The sequence below is a fragment of the Anolis carolinensis genome, chromosome 5 (genome assembly GCF_035594765.1).
Source record: "Anolis carolinensis isolate JA03-04 chromosome 5, rAnoCar3.1.pri, whole genome shotgun sequence".
NCBI classification, from domain to species: domain Eukaryota; kingdom Metazoa; phylum Chordata; class Lepidosauria; order Squamata; family Dactyloidae; genus Anolis; species Anolis carolinensis.
In genome coordinates, this window is record NC_085845.1 from 124,568,080 (window position 1) to 124,596,058 (window position 27,979).

The window sequence follows — 27,979 nt, forward strand, 5'->3', positions numbered from 1 at the left end:
CTTTTCTTATGCTGATTTGTGGACTTCTGTAAATGATCCGAGGAACACTTGTAAATACTTCTGTTTTTGATTTCTTGGAATCAGTAAAGTTCCTGTATTTTTGTTGTGCAAACCTGGGTGGCATGTTATTGTTCTGTGGGTGACTCTGGATTGTGGGCACATGTAAGAGCTTCCATTTATCATCATCAATCCACTACAAAAGGTGCCATGAATTCACAGTAGTCCATATATACTCTTAGTCCATATATACTATTTTGGATCAATAGTCCAAAATAGCAAGGTACATTAAGTCCAGGAAGTCAAGAACATAGGCATAAATCCATAAGCATAAAAACAGGAACTTTTCCAAGGCCAAACTCTTTCAGAAACATAGACAAACGCAGGAGACTTGGAATATGAACTTGATAGCTGAAACAGAAACTTGATTCTATGGCAGTATTGTCTGCTCTGGAGGCCAGGCCGGGCCCTAAGTAAGCTGATATAGACCTTTGAGGCTTGCTGCTTTGACTGAAGTGGTACTGACAAAGGTTTGGGTGGTTTGCAGAATATAATTAATGTTCAAAAACAAATTTAATAGTGTTGTCCATCAGCTTCTTAAGGTATCAGAATATCACAAGACATTTTGTTCTCATCAAGTATTAATTCTTTTGTTTTTGACATCTATTCAATTGGGAGAGCCACACCTATTGGTCACCTAGTAACTTTTTTTTTTTACCGTCAACAGCAACTCTGTTTCATCACCAAGTGTTTATTTCTGAAAGAACTAGTTCACATTATTTCCCAAGCTTGGCAATAGGTATCCTGAGAGGGGAAGAAGCCTTTGAAAATTGTTGTTTGAATAATAAGAAAAAAAAAGGGTCTTCCACCATTCATTCTTTGATTCACAATGGAAACAGTGGAAGGTGTTGTTGATCATCCGGAAGGCATACTGGAACAGATCTGTCAACTTAATCTAACATTAGAAAATACTTTTCTCAAAAGTAACTGCCGAGACAATGAGAAGATAGTGGAGTATATTTCCAAATTGACTCCTCTTGTTTTGGACCTCCTCAAAGCCTTCAACTGGCAACTGAAGCACACAACTAAGATTCTTCAAAATACCAGCAAGCTACTGAAGAAGCATCATGGGGAAGGTTCGCATTATATTTCAAGTCAAGGCAAGTAATGCTAGATTTGTGAAACAGAAAGATATGCTGAGTGCATAGTTTTCACCCTCATATATACCTGTGAATCCAAATTAGTATAAACAGGTAACTGAGATGTAGTTTCTCAAATTCTCTGTATGTTTGAATACTATGTTTTTACTGATTTCTGGAGAGGGAGGAAACCAAATGCAATTTGAGTGTGGAGGAGGAAAATGTAGCTGTCCAGAAGCTTTCGTACTGAGAACTACCTATAACTGACTGTGCTGAGAATTGTAAATCTGAAATATCTGAAGGGCCATAGTTGCGAACCTAGTTTTAAGTATAGCACAAGGGGACTGCAGTATGCAGCCAAACCATGGGTCTAATGAGGTGGGAATGATAGTCACAGAGAAAGATGGCAACATTAATAAATGTGCTAGCGCAAAAATCCCACTTCTAATTATTTAAATACATAATTTCAAAACATATTTAGTATTCTGCAATTATGAACTATGCAGTTTACAAGTGCTGATACTGATTATCACCTATGTTGTGCAAAGTAGTCCAGTTTTGGTTTTTTAGGGCTTTTTAGGCTTTTTTTTCCCTTTCTCCCTTTTCTCATACACTGTGTCTCTCTTTCTTTCCTTTCTTCTTTGCTTTCCCACATGCACCTTAACTCCCACTTCTTTTCATTTTCTTTCCTCTATCTTCCTTTCTTTTCCCTTTTCTCTTCCCTCCCTTTTTATCCTTGTTTCCTTTTTTCAATACTTTTTCCTATGTCTTTCTTTCCTTCCTTCCGTTCATACCTTTCCTTTTTTCCATTTTCTTCCTTCCTTCCTTGTTTCTCTTCCCTTACTCTTGTTTTTTTCCTCCTTTTTTCTCTCCTTTACTTTCTCCCCTCTGTCTTTCTGTTTGGCTTCCTCACGCCTTTCCCTCATACACTGTCCCTATTTTTATTCCTTTATTTCCCTTGCTTTTCCCTTCCCATCTTTTCTTCTTTACTTTATGCCTTCCTTTTTCCCCTTTTCCCTTTCTTTTATCCTTTCTCACCTTTTTCCACCACCCCGCATTTTCTCTTATTTCTTTCTTTTCTTCATCCATCATTCAGTTGTTTTTTTTCTTTGCTCCCTCCCTTCCATCTTTTCCCTTATCTTTTCCCTCTTCCTCTTTCCCTTCTTTCTTTCTTTCTTTAAAAAAATTGATGTTTTTTTCCTATTCTTCACATAATAGTCATACCCCTCTGAGCTATGAGCTGTCAGCCGAGGAAAACCCAATAGCTACATTGTTCATCATTTTTTCACTACATAATAGTCACCACCACATAATAGTCACACACACCCCTTTTTAATTTTTTAAAAAAGAGGAAGTGCAAATATTATGAGGTGAAATACGGTTCTTTAATTCAGGAAGTTTATAATAATGCATTTAATGTTTCTTTTAATACTGTATTGATTTAAGAGACCTAAACATTATAGAACCAGGAGTCTGATTTCTTAATCTTTGCCTATTTTTTTTAAAAAAAAATCAAACAAGTCAAAGCACTCCTCCTCCTGTTTCTGCTTTTGTCATACCAAAAAAAAAAAAAAGATATGAAAAGAAAAAGGGAAAGCCTGTTTCCAGGAAGCCAAACTTTACTGTGCAAATTTTCTTGGATGGTGGATATAATCTTTTCAAGAGGCGTGTTTTTTGTGTAAAGTGCAAAAATCCTTGTTAAATCCCACAATGGAAATAAAACTGCAGATATTATTTGTCTGCAGATCTGGGAATAAAATAGCATTCATACGCTATTACAGTAGAGTCTCACTTATCCAATGTTCTGGATTATCCAACACATTTTTGTAGTCAATATTTTCAATACATCGTGATATTTTGGTGCTAAATTCGTAAATACAGTAATACAATTACTATATAGCATTACTGTGTATTGAACTACTTTTTCTGTCAAATTTGTTGTATAACATGATGTTTTGGTGCTTAATTTGTAAAATCATAACCTAATTTGATGTTTAATAGGCTTTTCCTTAATCCCTCCTTATTATCCAACATATTCATTTATCCAACATTCTGCCGGCCCGTTTATGTTGGATAAGCGAGACTCTATTGTACCTGTTTCACTGCTGCAAATCAGCAGATGAATTTAGCCCTACACAATGGAAAGGTGCTAAGAAACAATTGGGTCTGTCATCCTGACCAGTTTTGAAGGGTATATCAGAGTTTTAACAGAATTATTTGCTGTGACAATGAAAAATTCTTCAAGCCTGTCAGGAAGCCATGCCAAACCTCAGTTTCATGTAGTTGCCTCCCATACTTGAAATGAATTCAAATTCTAGTGGATCTAAACAGCATTGCCTGGTGTGATGCTGTTCAGAGACTTCTTACGCACCAAGACTGCAACCGTCCTTCTTGGTAGAGAAAAGTATGTGGTTTGAGTGGAACAAGATACATTTTATGAACACTCATGGTTGTCATAAAGGTCATGAAATCCTGAGTCACTCTGAGCAGAATTATCTCAGTGTGGATTGCAGAATCCTTCCTGACAATCATCCAAAGGAACTTGAACCACATATGCATATAATGTTATTCTGATTAGGAGGGAAAATTGGAGAAAAATCAACCAACAATATGCCCATTTTCTCCTACATCTCCAAATACACACAGAAGCAGGTTTCAGCTGGACATGCCTCCATCGGTACCATTATTACCAGCTATTTTTTTTTACAAGTGTTGTCAATGCTGCACTGATGCCCTCCACTCTTTCCCGGCACACAACATGATCCTTAATGTCATATCACCATAAACAGTATTTTTGGTTAATCAGCTACTTCTCTCCTTCAGTCCCAAGGGAGGGTGTGTGTAACAAACTTATTTACCTTCCAATCTGACAGACTGTGGGATGGAGCAAAAATGCAACCAGAACCATACTATAACTCTGCCGTATTACCTGCATGCCATGAGAGAGTTGCATGAGAGAATGGCAGAGCTGAGAGAGATTAATTTCATTCCTACCATCATGCTGCATCTTGCCAGGTCTCTATTTACAACTTAGATCATCATGTTAATGCAGAATCAAATCTTGGATGGTTGCTGTCTTCTAATTCATTGACTTAGTATTCACTCAAGCATTCTTTTTAGCCCAAGGCACTACTTTCCAAAGTTAACTAAACTTGGGTACAGTTTTTGAGCAACTAACTTCCAGTCCTCTGCCATAACAGCATAACAATCCCTTTCTCTGCCCTAGATAGTTTCTACATATACTTCCTGTTCCATATCATCACCTTCTTTCCCAAGAAAATATATTCATCCACCAGCAGAGAGCAACTCTGAGCTATTATCACTCTGATAGTAAACCAGAACAGAGGAGTCTAAATTAAATTCACTTATCCTGCAGCCAACATAAGGAGCTATTTTAAAAATCTTAAGAGCTGCATGCAAGTTGAGCCCTTGAAAATATCACATCAGGGACAAGAAATCTGTGGGCCAACATCCATGATTACTGGCTATGTTGGCTGAGGCTGATGGCAGTTAAAATCTGACAACATTTAGAGTAGAGGTTCTTAAGCTTTTTCAACTCACAACCCCTTTCTATCTGAGAAATATTTATGTGATTCCAAGTATGTAAAGATAGATGGAGGGAGGGAGGGGAGGGCATTAGAAGATGCCCAGAAGAGAGAGAAGGGAAGGCAGAGCAAGGTGGTATTGCAGAACAACATGCACAAGAGAGGGATGGAAAAGAAGATGACACACAGTTAGGGTCTCGACCCATAGTTTCAAAAGCTCTGATTTAGAGGACTACACATTACCCAATTCCTAGACTGTGTACAAATCAAAGTGTTTATGTAATTTACAAAACATCACAAGCAATGGGATATGTATATACTTACATGCATACACATGTAATTTATTTATATAAATCTTGCTCGTTTCAGAGGGGAGCAGCCTTGCAGATTGGCTTCTACAATTACATAAGCAAATACTACATGCTGTTGGACACTTTGAAGAATCAGAAAAGGAACTTCTTGAAATGAACTGTCGAAAAACTCCTGGAGTTCAGCAGGCAAAATGTTCATCTGAGAATTCTGATGCTGATGAGGCCGAAGTAAAAATAATACAGTTGCTCGATTGTGTAAATAACCCATTCCAAAAATCTACTCCCATGGATGATGAAAACAGAGTTCAAGAAACAGAAAATAAAGTGTTGGTGATTGATACAATTGCATCCACACATCAGAAGACAGATCGCAAAGAACTGGAATATTTAGCACTTGAAGGAAAGGGAAACCAAAATACACCAGATGAATTAGTTACTTCACCAACCAAAGATAATGAAAATGGGGTTCATTCAGTAAACTCTTCAGGTACAAAAGCATCAGAAAAACATGATTTGGAAGACTTTCCAGAAAGCAATGGGAGCAATGTAACTGTGTCCAGACAAATAGAAAACAACAGTGCGAGCAATCTGCAGATACTTCCCAATCAAGAAAAGCAAACAGAGATAAAGGACGGCCCAGAAGAGAGTGCAAATAGAGATCATAGGCTGGTGGAAGAGCCAAAGAAGAGATATGATATGATTAATCAAGAAGACAAGAGTGATGAAATTGACCAAAGAAAACAAGAATGCTCTATGGGGTCAGAAGACTTATCTAAAAACATTTACCACCCCACTGGTGACCTGGAGGAAGAAGACAGGGACTGGATGAGCAAAGAGTAAGAGCATATGGTCTTCTTTGAAGCTTGAGTAGCAGACTTTCAAGGGATTTTTGAGTTGAAAGATCTCTATTTCCTTTATTTCTTTGCCGTAGCTGTAACAACTAAATTCAGGTACAGTAGAGTCTCACTTATCCAACATAAACTGGCCGGCAGAACATTGGATAAGTGAAAATGTTGGATAATAAGGAGAGATTAAGGAAAAGCCTATTAAACATCAAATTATGTTATGATTTTACAAATTAAGCACCAAAACATCATGCTTTACAACAAATGGATAGAAAAAGCAGTTCAGTACACGATAACGTTATGTAATAATTACTGTATTTATGAATTTAGCACCAAAATTTTGCAATTTATTAAAAAATTGACTACAACAACATTGACTACTAAAAGGCAAACTGCATTGGATAATACAGAACCTTGGATAAGCAGAGCTTGGATAAGCGAGAGTCTACTGTATACATAATGGTCAGGTTCTATAGAACACCGCTCTTATCCAGTTTGCTTTATAAACTAGACTTGTGCATGGATCCGTTTTCAAAAACGGACTTTGGCTCGTTCAACTGCTTCGGCTACTTCAAACACCCATAATGGCATGGGCTCCACCACCATTTTTTTCTGGTTGCAACAGAACAGCAGCTGTCGAAAAGTGGCTGCTTTCAGTTTTTTTAGGTTATACTTGCAGTGCAGGGAGGGAGACAGCTGCTAGATGGGAAAGGATCGTAGGAAACAGGGTTTCTTAATTCCTCCCTTCTCTCTTGATTTGGTGACGGAACTGAAGCACAAGGGGAGAAAAGGCATTCTAAGCAAGGAGCCAGGTCTCCTTTCTGGTGCCTCCAAATTAAGAAAGAAGGGAGAGTTTTTTAAAGGAAGCCCAGGGTAGGATATCTCCAGTTCAATCCCTCTTCCTTCCCTGGGAAGCCCCCTTAAAATGCCTAGGAAAACTGCCTCCTACAGGGAAAGAGTTGTGTGCACCTGCAGCTCCTGTCTCTTCTAGAGTAAAAGCAGCTTTAACAAAGCATATCATCCAAAAATGATTTTTTTTTTACACATGCCTAGTGGTTTCTTAAGCCTGTTGTCTGAAATCCAGGTCTTCTCTGAAAACAGAAGGGAAAGGATCACAGAAAGGGGGATTTCTTAAGCCCTTGCATTAAACCCAGGTCTCCTTGAAAGAAAGAAGGGAAAGGACCACAGGAAGCAGGGTTTCTTAAGCCCTTGCCCAAAAATGATAGAAAGGGGAACCTCATAAGTTTCCCATTGCCGCCAGTGGACCGGATTGAAAATGGATTTTTGGATTGCCTTAAGGGAAAACAGATTCTCACTCTGCCAAATTCCAGAAGCTCCCGAAAATGGATTTGGGGCTGTGCTGAAATTTGGGACACCAAAAACGGATCAAGGTTTAACCAAAATGCACAGCCCTATTTTAAACATATACACCACAGTTCAACAGTGGTATTGACATGATGAAGCTGAAATGAAATCAATGTCAAAGGCATAAAGTTGTATTCTGGGAGGTCGCGTTGACTCTGTCCTGATGTTTCCCTTGCAAATGGCTGACTGGTAGGACTCAAGCTTTTTTCTTAAGTTCCATATATGCAGTATCCAGGGATTCAGATTGGGTGCCTTGTTCTCATTTGTGTTATTGATTATTTATTTATTTCATACATTTGTATCCTGTCCTTCTCACACCCGGGGGTGGGATGGGGGGGGAGACTCAGGGCGGCCTTACAACCGGCAGTCATTAGATGCCAAAAACAAATAGTTCTAAAACAATTGCAATTAAAAACTGATAATTAAAACATCACTTATATAAACATCATTTAAAAGATGCATAACATCATCAATTAAAAACATCATGTTATGCAAAAATCAACCCTAGCCCTAACCCTATGAACCATGAGGCATGTACATAGACATTTCCTTCTGAACATATGCCTTCATTATTCCACTGTTATGCATAAAAACGGCTATTATTTTCAATCTAGTTGAATTCCCTTTGTGTGAGTGTCACAAACTTATGGATAATTGGAAATAATATTAGTTCTAATACATATACTAACCCAGAGAGTACTTCTCCTTGTGAACACTTACATATTATTAAGAGCTGCAGGCAGATGTTCCTCTCTGTCTCGCTATCAGAAACAATGTCTTTTGTGGAGAAGCAATATGGAACCTTCTCAGGAATGGTGTTCAAATATTACCTAATGTTGTCCTTGCAGAAGTCTGGTGAGGTTGATATTAGCTATTTATTTATCTAGGGTTTTGTTTTCCCTAGGCTTTTGTGGCTTGTTAACCACAGCTTGGTTCTGATTTTATATTAAGCTGTAGATTATTGTTTGTGAGTTTTTGGAAGCTCGTTTATATTCATTCGGTTGGGTTTTAACAGATAATAACATTTCAAAACATTTTCAAATTCTAGATATATTACAAGCTTCATCTTGTTGCAGTACTTACAATAACACTTAAGTAAGTAAAGCAGAATTATTGTCCACATATTGTCCCCATAGTGTGGGGACAATGCAAAAGATAGCTAAGAAAGCAGCTTGTCTAAAGCCACTTCTACATTGTCATTATATCCCAGTATCTGATCCCAAAGAATCTGCTTATCTCAGATTATATGGCAGTGGATATCTATCTATCTATCTATCTATCTATCTATCTATCTATCTATCTATCTATCTATCTCGTGTCAGGGGCAACCGGAGTTGCTTCTGGAGTGAGAGAATTGGCCGTCTGCAAGGACGTTGCCCAGGGGATGCCCGGATGTTTTGATGTTTTACCATCCTTGTGGGAGGCTTCTCTCATGTCCCCGCATGGAGCTGGAGCTGATAGAGGGAGCTCATCCGCACTCTCCCCGGGTGGGATTCGAACCTGGCAGCTTTCAGTTTTAATCCAGTTTAAAGCAGATAACCTGGGATCAGATCCTGGACTATAAGGCCAGCACAGAAGGGGCCTAAGACTAGCAAGTCAATTCATGGCAAAAGAAAAATCAAACTGAATATTTCTTGATTCCTTGCTAAACTGCTATGCTACACTTTGAACAGATAATGTTATAATTCTGTCTGCAAATCTGGACACTGTTGTCTTTTTCCTTCCAGATTTCTTGTAGGAATGAATGGTCCCAATGAATCTGAAGTGGCCTGCTGCATCATGGCCCCTTGCAGCATCCTAGAAAGCATAGTGGTCAAGTTTGTCAATGACTTGAGTTCGTTGGTGGTGGATGATTCAGAAGAATTAGTCAGCAATGTCATCAGTGTCAAGTGCTCACAAGCTGACACACTGATTATTTCTCCAGTCACTGTCGCAATCCCATTTATTCCACACTATAGAGGAATGTACCGAGACATTATGGTAAAATTGACAAACTCAGACTTTCAGTCATATTACTTAACTCCTGTCTCTTTGGAAGGGCACCAAGGAAATCACAAGGTTAGTGAACTCGTAAGATGTTAAGCGTGTATGTGTATTACTAACTGAGCAAAGCCGGTTTAACTTTAGGTTGACAATTTAGAAAACAACCTTATTCAGTTTTGGTTCCTCAAGGAAAGTGGGGGATTTGAGCTGATCCAGATATCAATTCAGAAATCTCATGCTTCATGCTTTCTAATAGCTACCACAGGAAGTCTGTTTGTTTTAATAGTAATTATGTTTTATTATGGTTGTGTTGTACATTTCTGTGTTGGTAATTAAATACATAACAACAACAACTTTATTTTCTATCTTGCCTCCATCTCCCCATAGGGATTTGGGGCGGCTAACACAGGGCCAAACCCAAAAACAAATAAAAAACACAGTAAAATACAGGTAAAAACGGGTAAAATACAGGTAAAACACATTAGACAAGATGATACAGTCCAATAACAATACAATTATTATAAAAACAATTTTAAAATGTGAAATAATGACATAGAAGAACCACCATTTAAGAAAATGGGAGGGCAGTCTAGGCAAAAGTGAAGCAATGTATATTATAGTACCATATGGAGCATAAAAGAACAAAGTGATCAAACTTTCTCAGGAGAAATGTTTATCTATGTTGAAAACCACCCTGAATCCCTTCAGGGAGCTAGAGCAGTATACAAATTATTATTATTATTATTATTATTATTATTATTATTATTATTATTATTTTATTGTATGACACAGCAAACAAGATAGACATCCTGGATTTCATATCAAAAAATCACAAGTCGAACACTTCCCAAGTGTCTAGGACTGTGTGATGTATTTTCGGATGATGCGTGCAGATCCCAGTAGGGTGGCCTTTTGCAGTTAGGAGATCGTAATTTTGTCAATGTCTATTGTTTCCAAATGCCGGTTGAGATCTTTTGGCACGGCACCCAATGTGCCCATCAGCACCAGGACCACCTGCACTGGTTTCTGCCAGAGTCTTTGCAGTTCAGTCTTGAGGTCCTGATAGTGGCTGAGTTTTTCCTGTTGTTTTTCGTCAATGCGACTGTCACCTGGGATGGCGACATCAATAATCCAAACCTTTTTCTTTTCCACAACTGTGATGTCTGGTGTGTTGTGTTCCAGAACTTTGTCAGTCTGGATTCGGAAGTCCCACAGTATCTTTGTGTGTTCATTTTCCACGACCTTTGCAGGTTTGTGATCCCACCTGTTCTTTACTGCTGGGAGGTGGTACTTGAGGCATAAGTTCCAATGAATCATTTGGGCCACATAGTTGTGCCTCTGTTTGTAGTCTGTCTGTGCGATTTTCTTACAGCAGCTGAGGATATGATCAATGGTTTTGTCGGTTTCCTTGCACAGTCTGCATTTTGGGTCATCAGCATTTTTCATTTCTTTTTTATGCAGGAGACCTTTGCTGAAGTAAAAACCTGTCAGCTTGGGATTTTTTCCGTGGTTTCATGTTTAAAGCAGGAGACAATCACAATTCCAAGAAAAGGAGGCCCACGGAAAATAAGTATGGATCCCAGGATTTCATTTTTCTATCCACCGTCAACATTCAGTACTCGAGTCACCATGCATCTAAAGGTATGCTAGAGAGATACTATAGTATTCAGCAAAATCGTTGGGAATTCTGGGAAATTCTTCACTGGAAAAAGAGCATAAACCCATTCTTTTGTTAGAAGAGATAAATGCTGTGTATTGTCGAAGTCTTTCATGGCTGGAATCACTGGGGTGTTGTGTGGTTTCCGGGCTGTATGGTCATGTTCTAGCACATGGCCATACAGCCCAAAAAACACAATACACCCGAAGCCACGGGAAGGAGTTTCGGAATATTTAAAATTTAGGTACTAGACTCGATGATGCACTAGACTCAAATAAAGATGGTATATGCCATGCAGGGCTCATAACCGGTATATACGCTGATTGCCTGCAACACAACAGCATATCTCAGTGGACTAGTTAAAAAAAAATTCTGGCAGCTGTCTAACCATGGATACTGGAGTTTCTGGATTTGGTTTCCAATCTGCAATCAGTGTATACTGAAGTCACCTTGAACCAGTTCCTGGGGTGTTTGTGTAGTTGCTACAGAGGGAAAGCAGTTGTAATCCACTTCACAACATGATTATAGTGTCCATGTAGAATCACCCTGAATTACTTGACTTTTGGTCCTAGCATACTATAGAATTAACTTGGAAAGAAATGGTATAATAACTTTAGGAAGCATACTATAACATTTCCTGTAGAACATAGCAAATTCCTAAAAAGGCAATCCCCATTATTATCAAAACCATGATTAAAATGTATTAAAGACAGAGCCTCCGGTGGCTCAATGTGTTAAAGTGCTGAGCTGCTTAACTTGCAGACCGAAAGGTCCCAGGTTCAAATTCAGGGAGCGGAATGAGCGCCCACTGTTAGCTCCAGCTTCTGCCAACCTAGCAGTTCGAAAACATGCAAATGTGAGTAGATCAATAGGTACCGCTCTGGCGGGAAGGTAACAGCACTCCATGCAGTCATGCCAGCCACATGACCTTGGAGGTGTCTACGGACAATGCCGGCTCTTCAGCATAGAAATGGAGATGAGCACCAATCTCCAGAGTCGGACACGACTGGACTTAACGTCAGGAGAAACCTTTACCTTTACCTAAAGACATATAAAATAAATTACTAATAGTCTGTGTAGGAGCTGTGGTGGAGCAATGGGTTAAACTCTTGTGCTAGCTGAACTGCTGACCTGAAGGTTGGATTGATGACTTGACGGTTGCTGATTTGAATCCGCAAGATGTGGTGAGCTCCGGTCTGTCAGCTCTAGCTTGCGGGGACATGAGAGAAGCCTCCCAGTGGGATGGTGACACATCAGGGCATCCCCTGGGCAATGTCTCTGTAGACAGTCAATTCTCTCACACCATAAGCGACCTGCAGTATGTTCTCAAGTCGCTTCTGATATGATAAAAAACTGATAGTATGTTAAAAAATAAATCATAGCACAGCTGCTTGATGCATACACTGCTAATATAATTTTAAAGTCTGCCTGAACAAAAAAGAATCATTAGAAACAGAGCAGGGAAGAATGCAACTGGATCTAGTGTAGGAGGTTGTTACTTCATATCGTAAAAAAAACTATGGAGAAGGGAATTTCAGATGTTACGCATTCAGTGACTAACACACAATGTGTGAAATTGCCCTCACAAACCTGCCACCAGAGACAGAGCTTCCATATAGTCCAAAACAGAATTATTTTCACGGAATCAGACAAATACATGCAGCAGTGTTTACAAAAACATTCTGCTGCCTGAGATGAAGACACAAATATTGAACCATGACTACAAACACACTGCTGGTTCATCATAAACAAATCTGTTGCGCATTATATTAACCCTAAAACTTTGCTATCATTTCATGACTTTGCGAAATTGTTGGTCATCTTTCTTCCTTGTTGCTTTGTTCCTTTTTAGAAGATTTTTGTTATCACGAAACTGAGGTTGTCATTCACTTCACCTCTGGGTGGCAGCAAAGGCTTAAGAAATAACAGATGTGTTAGAAGCACATTAATCTCAAGTCGACTATAATACTCTGTTCACAGATTAGTTTTGCATGGCTGCCTTTTCCCTTGGAGGAAAAGAATGCTGTTCATTTCTTTTAAAATTAAGTTCTCTGACTAATAAAGCCCAGGGTACTCTAATAAAGTCCTGCACACTCTATAAATCTGTGCTTGAATCACAATGGTGAAGTAATGTGACGTATCAAAGTCATTCTGGGAAGTGAAGAGAGAGTAAAGTGTTCAAATGCAGATGTGGGTGATAGTATAATATGTAACATTTGCAATTCACTTAAAAGCTGCGTTTTTCACCATCATGGGAAGTATTTTTATGTAAAGGTTTTTTTAAAAATGTATTTATAATATGATATTTGTAAAATTGGTAACAATATATATACCCAATTTATGTACAATTTTAAAACTAATAATTAGTGCTAATATATTAGAGATTTTGGACATAATTCCAAGGAATCATCTGTGGCATGGTCCACAACCTTCATGTCTTAGTTAAATCTTATATGGATTATTGCAATGCACTCTCTGTGGGGCTGCCTCTGAAGATGGTCCACAAGCTTCAAGTACTACAAAGATTCAGCCAGACTGCTAACAGTGGCAGGTTGTAGGGAACATAATACCCCTCTCTTAAAGCAGCTCCACTAACTGCCAATTTGCTTCCGGGCCCAATTAAAAGTCCAGGTTATTACCTATCAAGCCATATACAGCTTGAGTCCTGCCTATTTACGTGACCCTATGAATCTGTCCAGACTTTAAGATCAGCTGGAGAGGCCCTCCTCTCGATCCCACTTCCTTCACAAGTGAGGTTGGCAGAGACGAGTGGGAGGGCCTTCTCGAAAATGGTCCCCTGACTCTGGAATGATTTTCTCAAGGAAATAAGACAAACATCCTCCTTGTTAATTTTCAGGAAGGAGATACAAACTAGGCTATTTAAGCAAGCCTTTGAGAATGTCTAGATTGCATTAGGGATTCTTCTTCTTCAGAAGAGGAAGTGGAGCAGGAAAGTGTTCATGAATCTGAGGACGAGTTGGAATCTGAGGAGGAGATTTTGCAAGTATCCACATTTCAGGAAAAGCGAAGGAAACAGAGCAGAGACGTTCAGCTAGAATAGCTGCCAGAAATGCAGCTGAGTAATTAGGAATTGCCCTAGCAGTTGGGAGTGGACTCAGGGCTATAAAGCAGAAGCAGGTAACAAACTGACTCTTTGCTCCCCTTGTGCCTGCTTCAAGTCTGCATCTGGGAAACTGCTCCTAAGGATTTATTGCTGTTTCTTTGTCTAAAGGAAGACTGCTATTTGATTTGGGAATTTAACAGAGACTAAGAACTTTGTTTACCCTAAGAAACAGGACACTATCAGACAGGACTTAGAATGACCATGAGATCATTAATTATAATGGCTGGATAGCTTGATAATATATATACTTACACTTTTTTTTACAGGGTAAATAGCTTTTTAATTGTTTATTTATTAATACTTATGGAATTTTAAATTGTACTGAGTGATAATTGCTCATTATTGTTGTTGTACATTATGTATTACTTATAATTTTGAATTATTGTTTGTTGTAAGCCACCCGAGTCCCCTCGGGGGGGGGGGGATAAATAAAATGTATTATTATTATTACTCACCAACAGCCTCTTTTTAAAAAGAGCAAATCTATTTAAAAATTTAAAACATTTCACATGACAACAGGAAAGTGTATAGCAGGTTTCAAAGGAGAGTTGATCCTTGGATATCTCAAATTATGCATTATACCATGTGTCAAATTTACTTATTGACTCTCCAATTAATTAACTAATTATAGGCAATTAAGGAATCTTAAGTAGACTTAATTCAATTCAATTAATTGAAAAATTATTTAATGTAGTACTTTATTTATCAAAAGGCATCACTTAGATTCTAGATTCCTGGATATGGAGGAATTAAAGTGAGAGAAAGAGGAAGATAGCTTAAGTCAAGTCCTGCCCTATGATCAAGAATGAAGGTGCAAGATATCAAATTTTGTACTTGTTTAGAAATTATTTTCTGTGTAGCCTATTTTGCTCCCTAGATCATTCAAGGTCTACATTCCTAACTGTAAGAATGATTTATCTTTACTAACCCCCCCCTCCCCAAACCCCTTTAATGTGGACACACAGAAGGGAGAAAAAGGCAACCCAACTGCTCTGTAAGATATACAGAGGCAGTTAGTCAATGTTGCATGCTCATTTTAGGTTATATGTGACGATGAGTGGTGAAAAGTGAGCAGAAGTTGTTGTTCATTTTGCAGACTCCCATACCCCCAGGAACTTAGTCCCATCTGCTGTAAGTACGAAGGGAATTGCACAGATGGAGGATTCCCTTTTCAACTTACTTAGACCATTTCCTTGCTCATAGGAAAGGGAAGTCCCTGACTGCACATCACAATATTAGGTCAGTATTGCCTTTGGCCAGAATTCAGCTCAGTTTTAATAAGCATAGCTGGGGAATTGCAGTCTGATTTATTTTGAGAACATTGTTGTTTCAAGAGCAGGTGAGGACAGATGTGATATAACTGTAATGTTCTGTTGGCTCCCAGTTTTGCAACAACAAAAAAAGACAACAAAATTGGATCTTGGAAAAGTTGCTGTTTTGGACCACAGCTATATCAATACTTTCTTGTTATGTGCCTTCAAGCCATTTCCAATTTATGTCAACCCATTGGTGAACCTATCACCAGCGTTTCTTGGCAAGTTTGTTCAGATAGAGTTTTGCTTTTGCCTTCCTCTGAGTCTGAGAGCATGTGACTTTCATAAGGTCACTCAGTGGACTTTCCTGCTCAAGTGAAGATTTGAATTCCAAAGTCATAGCTCAAACAAGTGCAGTAGTGGCCCGTTTTCCATACTGCATTCAAATGTATGTTCAGACACAGCTAAAAACCTAGTTGTCCATAGATAAAATCCAGCTCTCTCTGGGGGGATATACAGTAGAGTCTCACTTATCCAAGGTTCTGGATTATCCAAGGCAATTTTGTAAATGTTTTCAATATATCATGATATTTTGGTGCTAAATTCGTAAATACAGTAATTACAACATAACATTACTGCTTATTGAACTACTTTTTCTGTCAAATTTGTTGTATAACATGATGTTTTAGTGCTTAATTTGTAAAATCATAACCTAATTTGATGTTTAATAGGCTTTTCCTTAATCCCTCCTTATTATCCAACATTTTTGTTTATCCAAGGTTCTGCTGGCCCATTTAGCTTGGATAAGTGAGACTCTACTGTATATAAGAAATGCAAAACATCTTGGAAGCAGGAACATACAGTATCAGGATAGGACTTTTAGGTGCTGCTGCTTTACTACTGCCTTTTTCTTTTGAAACTACCAATCCAAAAATCACTAGTCATAGGGCAGGGCTTTAGATGACATGTATTAGGAGATACTGAATACAATATTCTGTGAAGTGTTGTGTCCATTACTTCCAAGGCTGGCATAAAGGACATGGCTAGACTCTTTGCGTACTCTCCTCACTGGGCTTCCACATGTATTCTTCCATTTCCTCTTCCTTTTATTGGAAGAAGCAGCAGCATTGGAGGAAAATAAATTAGATGGAAAGTAATCTGCTAGTCCCAGACATTTTGTAGTTTCCATAATGCTTCTGAAGCCCAACTATAGCGGCTCTGGAGCAACAGCCAGGACCAATTTTCCCAATCCTCCTATGGACAAACAATCCACAGCCTGATATTATGTTATGTTATTTCCTTATTTTGGAAGGCAAACAGAAGGGAAATTGATACACTTTTAACATATTTATGTGGATTTGTAGATCAGTAAATGCAGGTAGGTTTAGCCAGCTTTTTGAATTAGTATTAGCTTTCCCGAGGGTTTAAGTTATTGAGAAGAACCCCTTAAATCACACCTAAACGTCTGGACTTATTATAGGTAAAGATAAAGGTTTTCTCCTGACATTAAGTCTAGTCGTGTCTGACTCTGGGAGTTGGTGCTCATTTATTTATTTATTTATTACCAGCATTTATATTCCGCCCTTCTCACCCCGAAGGGGACTCAGGGCGGATCACATTACACATATAGGCAAACATTCAATGCCTTTTAACATAGAACAAAGACAAGACAAACATAGGCTCCGAGCGGGCCTCAAACTCATGACCTCCTGGTCAGAGTGATTCATTGCAGCTGGTAGCAGCTGGCTTGCTCTCCAGCTTGCGCCACAGCCCGGAGCCCAGCCTCATCTCCATTTGTAAGCTGAAGAGCCGGCATTGTCCATAGACACCTCCAAGGTCATGTGGCAGCCATGACTGCATGGAGTCCCGTTACCTTCCCGCCAGAGCTGTACCTATTGATGTACTCACATTTGCATGTTTTTGAACTGCTATTATACTTATTATACATAATGGCAATCATAATTATAGCAACTATAACAATGACACCAATAGCAATGTTAATGACAGTAATGGCAATTACTAACAATACCAATTGTACACAGGTACAACCAATCGAGCCATCCACAATTTCCTTATTAAAAACAAAGCATGACGCATATCATTCAATAGTATCGACAAGCCCTCTGGTGCATCTGCAACATCCCTCATCCCAGCCATTCAACAAACCTGTCACAGTTATTCTACCATGTCCTCCAAATCAAGAGAAGAAGATGGAGGGGGATGTGATGGACCACATGAGAGCAACAAGTGCTTCTGCACATAGAGTTACCACGATGCATCCTTTTCGGTAAGAAACAACTGCTACTTGAAACCTTTTTACAAGTTCTAAAGGTAAAGGTTTTCCCCTGACGTTAAGTCCAGTCGTGACCGACTGTGAGGGTTGGTGCTCATCTCCATTTCTAAGTCAAAGAGCCAGCGTTATCCATAGACATCTCCAAGGTCATGTGGCCAGCACGACTGCATGGAGCGCCATTACCTTCCCGCCGGAGCGGTACCTATTGATCTACTCACATTTGCATGTTTTCGAACTGCTAGGTTGGCAGGAGCTGGGGCTAACAGCGGGCGCTCATTCCGCTCCCAGGATTTGAACCTGGGACCTTTTGGTCCACAAGTTCAGCAGCTCAGCGCTTTAACACACTGTGCCACCAGGGGCCCCCTAACAAGTTCTAAGGATACAAAAATGTTCATATCCAAAGAGAAAAGGTGAAAAATTGTCAGCTCCTAGAATGATTTTAGCTCTTGCATAGAGGACCAAGATTATCATTTTCTTTATCAACTGGAATAACAACAAGACAAAAAATGTTATGCTGTGCAACAATGGAGTGAGCACAAAATATTGTATCATCCACAAAATTTTGTATTTCACACAAAGCCAAAGCCTTTTATTCAATAAAACAGTTACAAAATGTAAACAGAAAAAAGAAAAAGAAATTATTAAAACATGCAAGAACTCTTAAAATCGCAATCTGAAATGTAATTGATCGTATGTGCAAAAATGAAAAATGGAAGAATGTTTTATCTCATGAGCAAGTTCCAGTCAATTTCTGTAGGCATTTATTTCTAAACAATTTCCTATGCGGGGTGCAGTATTTGGATTAGTGTGAGAAGTTCCCAATTAGTATTTTTTTTTTTTGGGAATAATCATAGGATTCAGGTTTATTTATTATTATTCCCAATTAGTATTTTTCATGTACATGCAAAACCAGTTCCTACCACTGCAGGTGTCAGCAACACTACTAATGCTCCCATTTCTTCTGTGAAGCACGAGAAACACCCTATTTTCCAGGACAATTGTCATATCTACTGCAAAAATAGTATTAATAGCAGGTTGCTAATGATGGAGGGCTATACCACTAGGTTCCTAGTCTGCTTATTTCCATAAACATGCTGGGTTTAACTAGAATAGACTGAATAAATAGAACTTAGATCAGTGTTTCCTTGCTAATATCCCATTAATTCAATTGTTCTATCTATGACTCATAAATATGCTCGGCCTATACTTCTCACCTTTAGTGAAGCTAGAAGTTTAAAAGAAATGTTGGAACCAAGTCTATCAATAGTGAAACGTTGAGAACTGTCCAAGAAATAAAAGAGAGTAATTTTTTACCACCATTTGCGTTTATCTTCTGAACAAGCTTAGACAGATAAATCTGCATATTTGTACATCTGAACCCCATAAGTGGCCAATTTTTTCATATTCTTTAGTATGGCAACTCTCAAACAATCTGTTTTCAGGTAGATTTTTGTATACAAGCTCTAATTAAAAGCTAAACCACTCAGTGTCAATTTAACTCTTCCTTTCAAATAGAGGTTCCCCTCATACCAAAACATGCAAAACATTTTCAACAGTGAGTAAGTGGCTTTAGTTATGAAAATTCATAAACATTTTTAATGACAATGAGGGAGTGAGAGGTGAGCTTGACTTCTAACATTCTACAGGAGGCCCCAAATCCTTGACAATTTTGGAGATTGTTTTCAAAAGGTACCAAATCCGGGGGGGGGGGGGGGGGGGTGAAAAATGAATTCTAAGTGGCAGCACATTGTTGGCTACGAGTAGAATACTGTGTACAGATCAAAGCTATCAAAATGGAAAATTGCATTTTACAGCAAAGGAATGCATACCATCAGTACATTTTTTCTATTCCTGTAAAATTTGTTCAGGTGGATTTGGTACTTTTTGGAAACAAACTCCACAATTGTTCACTTATAATTATACATACACAAGTTGAGCAGGTAAGAGACAATCACGTACAGTTAGGCATTGATTATAAACTTATAACCCTCAGAAAGCCAGTAATAAATAGGCTTCTGCACGGATTTGGTTTGGTTGGTTCCGTTCGGCCAATTCGGCTTGTTCAGCTGGCCATAACAGCATGGGCTCAGCCACCATGGGTATTTTGGGCCGAAAAGGAGCTCAGGAAGAGTGCTTCCTTAACCCCGTTCCTCAAACTCAGGCCTCCTTGAGATGAAGAAAGGAAACGGAAAGGGAAGCCTCGTAAGTTCTCCACTGCCACCAATGGGCCGGATCTTCCCAGATCTTTCAGCTGCCTAGCCGAGAACAGTTCTTGGGGGTGTAAACTATTTAACAGAAGCAGATTCTCAGGGCTAAACACAAATGCTTTAATTTCCCCAAAATTGCAGGTCTTGCTTTTAGATTTTAAGTCCTGAACACATTTTTTATTCTCCAGAGCAATGAGTGCCTCCCCAAGAAAACATAGACAGAATCTAAATGAATCCTTGAAATTACTGGGGTACAAGAACAAAGAAGAGGGATGGGCTGTAATGGATGACATCTCAGTGCGAAATACACAGAATGGCCTTGTCTTATTTGAACTGGATGAACCTTTAGACAGGTGAGACAAAATAATATTTTATAATGTTTCTTATTTTATTAAAATGTTAAAGCTCCACACTATATCAAATGTCTCAGGGTTCCTTAAAATTAAAACTAAAATAAACAAAAGAGTTGAAACCCATAGAAATAATTTAAATAAACTAAAAATGTGTATATTAAACATAATTAAGCATCAAACAAAATTTAAAATATTTCAAATATTTTAAAACTATGTATATCACATATCTTCACGCATGGGTATGGATGCTTCAGTGTGTCTGTGTTTATGATACTGCCATTTTATGTACAGGACAAAATGTTGCATTGTCAGTCGAAATTCCAGATCCAGAGCCTTCATATCCAGAGGGCAAACTGTGTAACAAAATTTTGTTTATTACATTGCTCAGTTTAGTTAGAAAATACTGATAAAAATAAGATTTTCATTTTGATCCAAACAAAATTATTGGATTTGAAATCCCAACTGTATTTTTAAGGAACTATATTGTTCTGTTGTTCACTGATTATCCACAGATATTTAAAAGAGGTATTGCTATACTTTTTAAAAATGCAGATTTATGGTTATTCGCCTATCCTCTTCTGTGGAAAACACACATCTGAGTCAGTTTATTTGGAAACTGGAGGAGGCCATCTACAACACCATGGTGAAAGTGGTATTATATCGAAAAAGAGAAGATCCTTACCAGATTATTGTCTTGCTGGCTCCATCAAAGGAACTGAACTTGGAGCTCCCGAGCCTACGTGAAGATGGATATTCTGGTCCTCCAGAACCTTCTCAGCAGTTCAAGATGAGAGAAGGGGAACAGGTTTATTTTAGATTTAGTGGAAACATTTTTGCTTCAGGTGAATACATTTTCTGCTTTATAACTATAGTACGGCCCTTGCATCCACAGGAGATACACTCCTGGACTTTGTTTGAATATGCAAAACCATGGATAATAGTGAGTATACTATTGAAATGAAGGACTTCTAGCTCAAGAGTGCAACAGAGTCATATTGGAGGACATAGAAAAGGTCTAGAGAGGACATATTTATCAAACATGGAGAAGTGAAACCATAGATACCAGTCCCATAAATACAGGGATTGTACTGTACACATACTTTATTTACTCGAATCTAATGCTTACCTTTTGGAGCTAAAGGACTGTATGGCACAGCTGTAATGCACACCAAACTTAGGGTATGTATTAGATCTGTGTCATACAGTAATCTTAGTGCTGAGCCAAAGAAGCTGCTTCAAGAGCTGCATCTGGAGCTCCTCTTTGAGGGATGTCATGTCTCATTTAATTGCCACAGTTCAATGCTATACAATTCTGGGATTTGTAGTTTGGTGTGGCATCAGCATTCTTTGGCAGAGAAGGCTCAAAGCCTTGTCAAACTACAATCCCCATGACTCCCTAGCATTGAATCAAGGCAGTTAAAGTGCATTCATTCTACAGCATAGTTGCATCTCAAAGTTTTCCTTTCCATTGCTGGAAGCTTTGGTGCTCTAACCCTTTTATTTTTAAAGAAAGAATCCTAAGCAGGCCATAACTGCAATGTGCATTTTTTTTTTGGTCAGAGGACAAAGAGTGCACTTTTTTGCCACTGCATATGACATTTAGCAGCAAGTATTTTTTTGGTTTCATGGTTTTGGAAATTGAGGTGTGAGCATTAGACTCAATGGCGCATTAGACTCAAATACCACGAAACCATGCTGACACATATCAATAATGCTGCTTAGATTTTTCCCCCCACAGCATATCAAAAACAATGGTGGGGACATATAACTTAATTTTAAATTTCTTATTCACTCTGCAATGCATTTTAAATTTAGTTGTACTTAATCAGCTTCATCATCTCTGATACCCATAACGGGTTGTGATTTGCCAACAATTGTTTTTGGGATTCATTAAGTAGCCATGTGTAAGAGCCCCGGTGGCAAAGTGTGTTAAAGCACTGAGCTGCTGAACTTGCAGACCGAAAGGTCGCATGTTCAAATCCCGGGAGCGGAGTGAGCGCCCGCTGTTAGCTCCAGCTTCTGCCAACCTAGCAGTTCGAAAACATGCCAATGTGAGTAGATCAATAGGTACCGCTCCGGCGGGAAGGTAACGGCGCTCCATGCAGTCATGCCAGCCACATGACCTTGGAGGTGTCTACGGACAACACCGGCTCTTCGGCTTAGAAATGGAGATGAGCACCAACCCCCAGAGTCAGATATGACTGGACTTCACTTCAGGGGAAACCTTTACCTTTACCTTAAGTAGCCAAGTAATATTGCCTTGTCCTTATGCTGTGGACCTTCATGGTCCCTCCCACACAGCTGTATAAAATCCACATTGAACTGGATTATATAGCAATGTGGATTCAGATAACTCAGTTCAAAGCAGATATTGTGGATTATCCCCTTTGATATTCTGGGTTATATGGCTGTCTGGAAGGGCCCCATGTAAATGTATACCAAATCTGGAAGTTCATTCAGAACTTTACAAAACTCTTTAAAGGCCTTGGTTAGATATATTCATGGGAACAATAAATATATAATATTCCCTGTTGGCTATGTATCAGAAAAAATGTATTGACATGTTGGTCAAGCCATTTTCCCCAAAGGAAGCCAGCACACACAGAGAGAAATAAAGCACACAGATTCTTTAAAAAGTATTCATATTCATAGCATTAACATGGCTTTGCTTTGCACCTTTGCGTTACATTTTACAGCTGATGGGGAGTCCTTTGGTAAAACATTCAAACTCACTTTTCATGTACAAAGAAAGCCCAAGCTTGTCCTCCATATCAAAGAAGTGGATGAATTTGGCAACTACAGTTCACCCCATTACAAAGGGACTGCCTTGTTCTACAGAGTGAGCAAAGAAATGATTGCCAAGAACCTGGAACAACCGCTTCAGTTGGATGATTATCAAGATCAAGACCTTCTCTGCAAACTGGCTCTCACCTTGCCAAAAGTAAGTTGCTTCCTCATTGACTTATCTTGCTGTGAGAAATTACGTATGCTAATTGTCTCCAAAAGCCATAGAGTTATAGAACATAATGTGGTTCCTTGTCTATCAAATTCCTGAATTGGATCAAGAACTGGTATTATTCCAAGAGACTATGGGCATCACGTCACAAAATAGACATGGGTAGTGGAGTTGAGATTTCACCTGCAGTTTGATATTAAGTTAATGCCTACGGCTCTATCCTATAGAGTCATTAGACTTGTAGTTGTTAGGTCTCTGCTAAAAAGTTCTAATATTGATAGGTCAAGAAAGGGGACCAGAATTCTATAGCAGAAACTTCTACCTCACAACCTCTGAGGATGCCTGCCATAGATGTGGGCAAAATGTCAGGAGAGAATGCTTCTGGAACATGGCCATACAGCCCGGAAAACACACAACAACCCAGTGATTCAGGCCATGAAAGCCTTTGACAACATACAGAAATTTCTAAGTCACTTATTAAAATACAAATCCAAGGAGTCCATTGGCTGGAGTCATTAATGCTAGAACTGCATCATACACCCAGGAATCCACTGTAAATTAAGACTCCATCTACACTGCCATTCAATGCAGTTTTGTATTGTATGGTCAATGTAAACTCATATAATACATACTGAACTGCATTGAACTGAATTATATGAGTCTACACTGTTATATAATCCAGTTCAATCTGCATTATAATGGCAGTGTAGATGGAGCCCGAGTTCACCTCCGTCTAGGAGGATATGGATTTACATTTCAGTTCCATCAGAAAACTCTCATTACATAACTTTATGCCAGCCCATATACCTCACATAAATTATCTCATGAGGTATTATGAAGACAAAATATGAGACACACAAACATGTATCAAGGATGTTTCAATGCACTAAGGCTCCCAACTGAAAACTCATAAAAGGGAACTTTTTTTTTTTTAACAAAAAAGAGGATTCTTGCAGTGAACTATATGGGGAACAAGTGACAGGAAAATGTAATTTATGAAATGTGTGTCCATTAATGTGAAAATATAGCTTTAATTTCTTAACAAAAAGTTATCTTCCAATATTCAAATCCTTCAGTAATTGCTGCCCCTTTCTGCTCATCTTCCCCTCTATAGAAGGAAAGGATGATCAAACGTCCACAAAGCACAAAAAGAATTTCAACTGATTTATCAGGTAAGGTGTTCTGTTATCTATGTAGATTATTCAAATGACCTACTGAGCTCACTGGAGTAAGCACTGTAGACTCAAGGTGGAACTAGATGTTGCAGACTTCAGCTGCTATGTCTTGATAGCAAAGAGGATGTAGATCAGTGGTTCTCGACTTGGGGTCCCCAGATGTTTTTGGTCTTCAACTCCCAGAAATCCTATTAGCTAGTAAACTAGCTGGGATTTCTGGGGGTTGTAGGCCAAAAACATCTGAGGACCACAGGTTGAGAACCACTGATGTAGATGAAATATAGTAGAGAGGAGGCTGGCACATGCCCCTTTGGCTGTCCTATGCTTTATCTCTATCAGGCTTCTGTGTGTCTTCATCAATTAGAGAGAGTCCAAGATGTTCCTGGTGATAATAAGCTATCCAGGGTCTCAAGAACAAAACATATATCTCAAATCAAAAAATGAATACAGTAGAGTCTCGCTTATCCTGTTTTACCTGTTTTAACATTTTATCTTGTAAGATTGTCCTTTTTGATTGTTTTACCAATATTGCTGATTTATTGTTGTAAATTTGTGTTTTTGTTTTGATTTTATATTGTGATGTTGGGCAAGGCCCCATGTGAGCCGCCCCGAGTCCCTTCGGGGAGATGGGGCGGGGTACAAGAATAAACTATTATTATTATTATTATTATTATTATTATTATTATTATTATTATTATTATTATCATCATCCAATGTAAACGGGCCGGCAGAACATTGGATAAAGGAAAATGTTGGATAATAAGCAGGGATTAAACGTCAAATTACATTATGATTTTAAAAATTAAGCACCAAAACATCATGTTTTATAAAAAAAATTGACAGAAAAAGCAGTTCAATACATGGTAAAGTTATGTAGTAATTACTGTATTTATGAATTTAGCACCAAAACATCACAATGTATTGAAAACATTGACTACAAAAAAATGGCTACTAACAAATTGACTACAAATAAAGATAGAATTGCATAAAATGAACTTACAGTAACAACATTGTAGGAAATTAAATGCGTAAAAAGTTCAGTCCTTGCTGCCTAGAGAAACAGCTGTGGCAGAATGCGTTGGATAATCCAGAATGTTGGATGAGCAAATGTTGGATAAGTGAGACTCTACTGTATTAAAATTGAAAATGTAAGGAAGTGTAAAGTAATGCAGAGTAAGATAAAGTAACCAAATTTGTCATATACAAGTAGTCCCCAAGTTATGAACAAGATAATGTAGATTTGTTTTTTAAGTTGAATTGTAAGTTGGAATAGGTACATTTAAGTGTAACTCCAGTCATGCATGTGTATATAGCTTTGGATAGCAGCTGGTCACCCCTTCTCGCAGCTGCGCATCGTCGCCAAAACGCTGCATTGAGGATGCAAGCAGCAGAGTTTTGTGGGGGAGGAGTTGCCAAGCTCATTTATCGCTATGATAAGTGCCTAGATTTGAATGGCGACTGTGTTGAGAAGTGGTATTTGGGTGTTGCTTTCAACGGCATATGGTAAATGTTTTCTCCTATACTTCGTTCATTTTTAATTCCAAAACATAATCTACTTTCTGGATAACCCTCGTACTTGTCAACTTGGATGGTTTTAAAAGAAGATAGACCATGAGATCTTCAAAAACTACTAATCAAGATATATTGTCTCCATTCCTGGATGTAGTATTCCTCTGTATATCACTTGCTGGGATGTGTAACATGAAGTTGCATGCATGTCTTTCTTGTGTTCTTACCTTCAATAACTTGTTGGCCATTCTGTGGGTGGAATATTGGAGTAGATTGGGCCTTAGTCTGATCCAGCAAGATTCTTCTTATGCTTTCAAGATATTTTGTTGCTTGAGCACAAAATATATCCACTTCATCCTAGCTAAGAATACCCAAACCTAGTCTAGCACATGAGACAGAATGTCCTACAAGCATTTCGTACCTTCCTAGCAGTAGAAATCCAATAATAATAATAAAGAACATAACTCAGAATTTGCAATCTGAGATAGGTATAGCACTCTGTCATGCGACTTGGCATCTGCAGTATAAAAAGCACCCTAGGCCAATTGGGTGGCCGGGCTGTGGCGCAGCTGGCTAGTAACCAGCTGCTATAAATCACTACTGACCGAGAGGTCATGAGTTCGAAGCCCGGGTCGGGTTAAGCCTCCGACCATTAATAGCCCCAGCTTGCTGTTGACCTATGCAGCCCCGAAAGACAGTTGCACCTGTCAATTAGGGAAATTTAGGGATGCTTTATGCGGGAGGCTAATTTACAACACCATAAAACTGCCAGCAAAACACGAGGAAAGGAATGCGGAAGTACAGCCACTACTGGACGGTGAAGCAACAGCTCCCCCTGTGGCCGGAATCGTGAAGCTGGAAAAATGTTAAAAATGCCTCTGAGTTTGTCTAATGTATGTTGTTTGTCTGTTGGCATTGAATGTTTGCCATATATGTGTTCATTGTAATCCGCCCTGAGTCCCCTTCGGGGTGAGAAGGGCGGAAGATAAATACTGTAAATAAATAAACAAATAAACTGTTAAGTGATTGCTTATTTGCTTAGTAAAATACAGGCATGAAGAGTTGGGGTGAGAACACAGACGAGAACAACATTTCAGGAGGGAGATCAAATTCTGCCTGGATGTTTTTAAGATAGAAAGGAGAGAGAGAAAGAGTTGTAGAATGAGGTGGAAAAACTACCACAAATGCAGCACTTAGTTCTACAATTATTGTGCCATGCATTTTGTATTTTTACACTCTGATGTTTCTTTCATGAGTGAACATAACCCAATTTCCTTCGTTTAGAAGGCTTTTAAATAACATTCACTTGTATAAACTCTTCATATGTTAATATTTTGACTTACAGAGGCCCTGTGGGACAACTTGCTATACTGGCTGTCACAAGAGCTGTCGGAAGATAACGCTTCATACCTCGCACTCTCTCTGCCTCTCCACCGAAGCACTCTTCAGCTTATTAAACTGAAGTGCCCTGATAATCTCAGTGCACAGATCTATGAGCTCCTGTGCTTCTGGAAGAGGAATCTTCCAAGATCTGCTGACAAGCTCCAGCTTCTCTCTCGCTATCTCTGTAAAACCGGCAGGAACGATCTTGCAGAAGATCTCCAGTTCAAGTGGGAGAACAAAGTGTTTATGAGACGAATTCATTAGCAGTGCAATGTTGGAATGTGTTGATGTAATTTATTTACTGGATGTAATGAAGTCTGTTTAATTCATATAACAAATAATTATTCTTAACCATTTTTGTTCATAACTAAAAATTAAACCATTTCAGAAATATGTATGGCAATGACTAGATATAGACTTTTCTTTTCTCAGTAATACAAGTTTAAGGAGGCTTTGATCAACAGATATTTGGGGCACAGCTTCCATAATCCTTTGCCGTGCTAGCTAGTACTTACAAGAATCAAAGTCCAAAAATGATTGGAAGGCTACAGACATTTTATTTTGGCCCCTTCCAAACAGCTTTATAAAATTCACATTGAACTATGTGACAGTGTGGACTCAGATATTCCGGTTCAAAGCAGATATTGTGAATTATCTGGGTTATATGGCTGTATAAAAGGGCCCTCAGTCTAGGCTTGGAGAAAGCAATATTTTGTATCAGGGTCAGCAAAGGCAGTTTTAGGGAACCATGGAGCCACTGTACAACAAAGCCTTATATACATATATTGGTTCTAAGAAGTTCCCATTAAGGTTTCAGTTATTATTTTGCAACACTTTCCTATATTTGTTGCTCAGAGGGGGATTCCATTGAGTGGAGCTGAGTG

General features: G+C 38.7%; 1 protein-coding gene across 2 annotated transcripts; it reads left to right on the top strand.

Moving 5' to 3' along the window:
* The first annotated feature begins 498 nt into the window (after nt 1-498).
* dthd1 (death domain containing 1) lies at nt 499-27,979 on the top strand. Of its 2 annotated transcripts, XM_062982217.1 has the most exons (10): nt 499-1,157; nt 5,051-5,828; nt 8,930-9,260; nt 10,647-10,826; nt 17,262-17,506; nt 19,908-20,072; nt 20,625-20,914; nt 22,769-23,013; nt 24,143-24,200; nt 27,058-27,979. In XM_062982217.1, exons 1-10 carry the CDS (start codon nt 887-889, stop codon nt 27,357-27,359), a joined length of 2,865 nt encoding a protein of 954 aa, XP_062838287.1. In that variant the 5' UTR covers nt 499-886; the 3' UTR covers nt 27,360-27,979. The 2 variants fall into 2 exon arrangements, with proteins under 2 accessions (XP_062838287.1, XP_016853315.2); XM_016997826.2 differs by lacking the exon at nt 499-1,157 and having other exon boundaries at nt 4,759-5,828; nt 27,058-27,978.

Bases quoted from the DNA above. Each gene is read 5' to 3' on its own strand.
- dthd1 (XM_062982217.1), top strand. From the start codon at position 887: ATGGAAACAGTGGAAGGTGTTGTTGATCATCCGGAAGGCATACTGGAA. The intron at 9,261-10,646 runs GTTAGTGAACTC...TTTTTTATGCAG, and splicing joins GGCACCAAGGAAATCACAAG to GAGACCTTTGCTGAAGTAAA. The intron at 10,827-17,261 runs GTATGCTAGAGA...AATTGTACACAG, and splicing joins GAGTCACCATGCATCTAAAG to GTACAACCAATCGAGCCATC.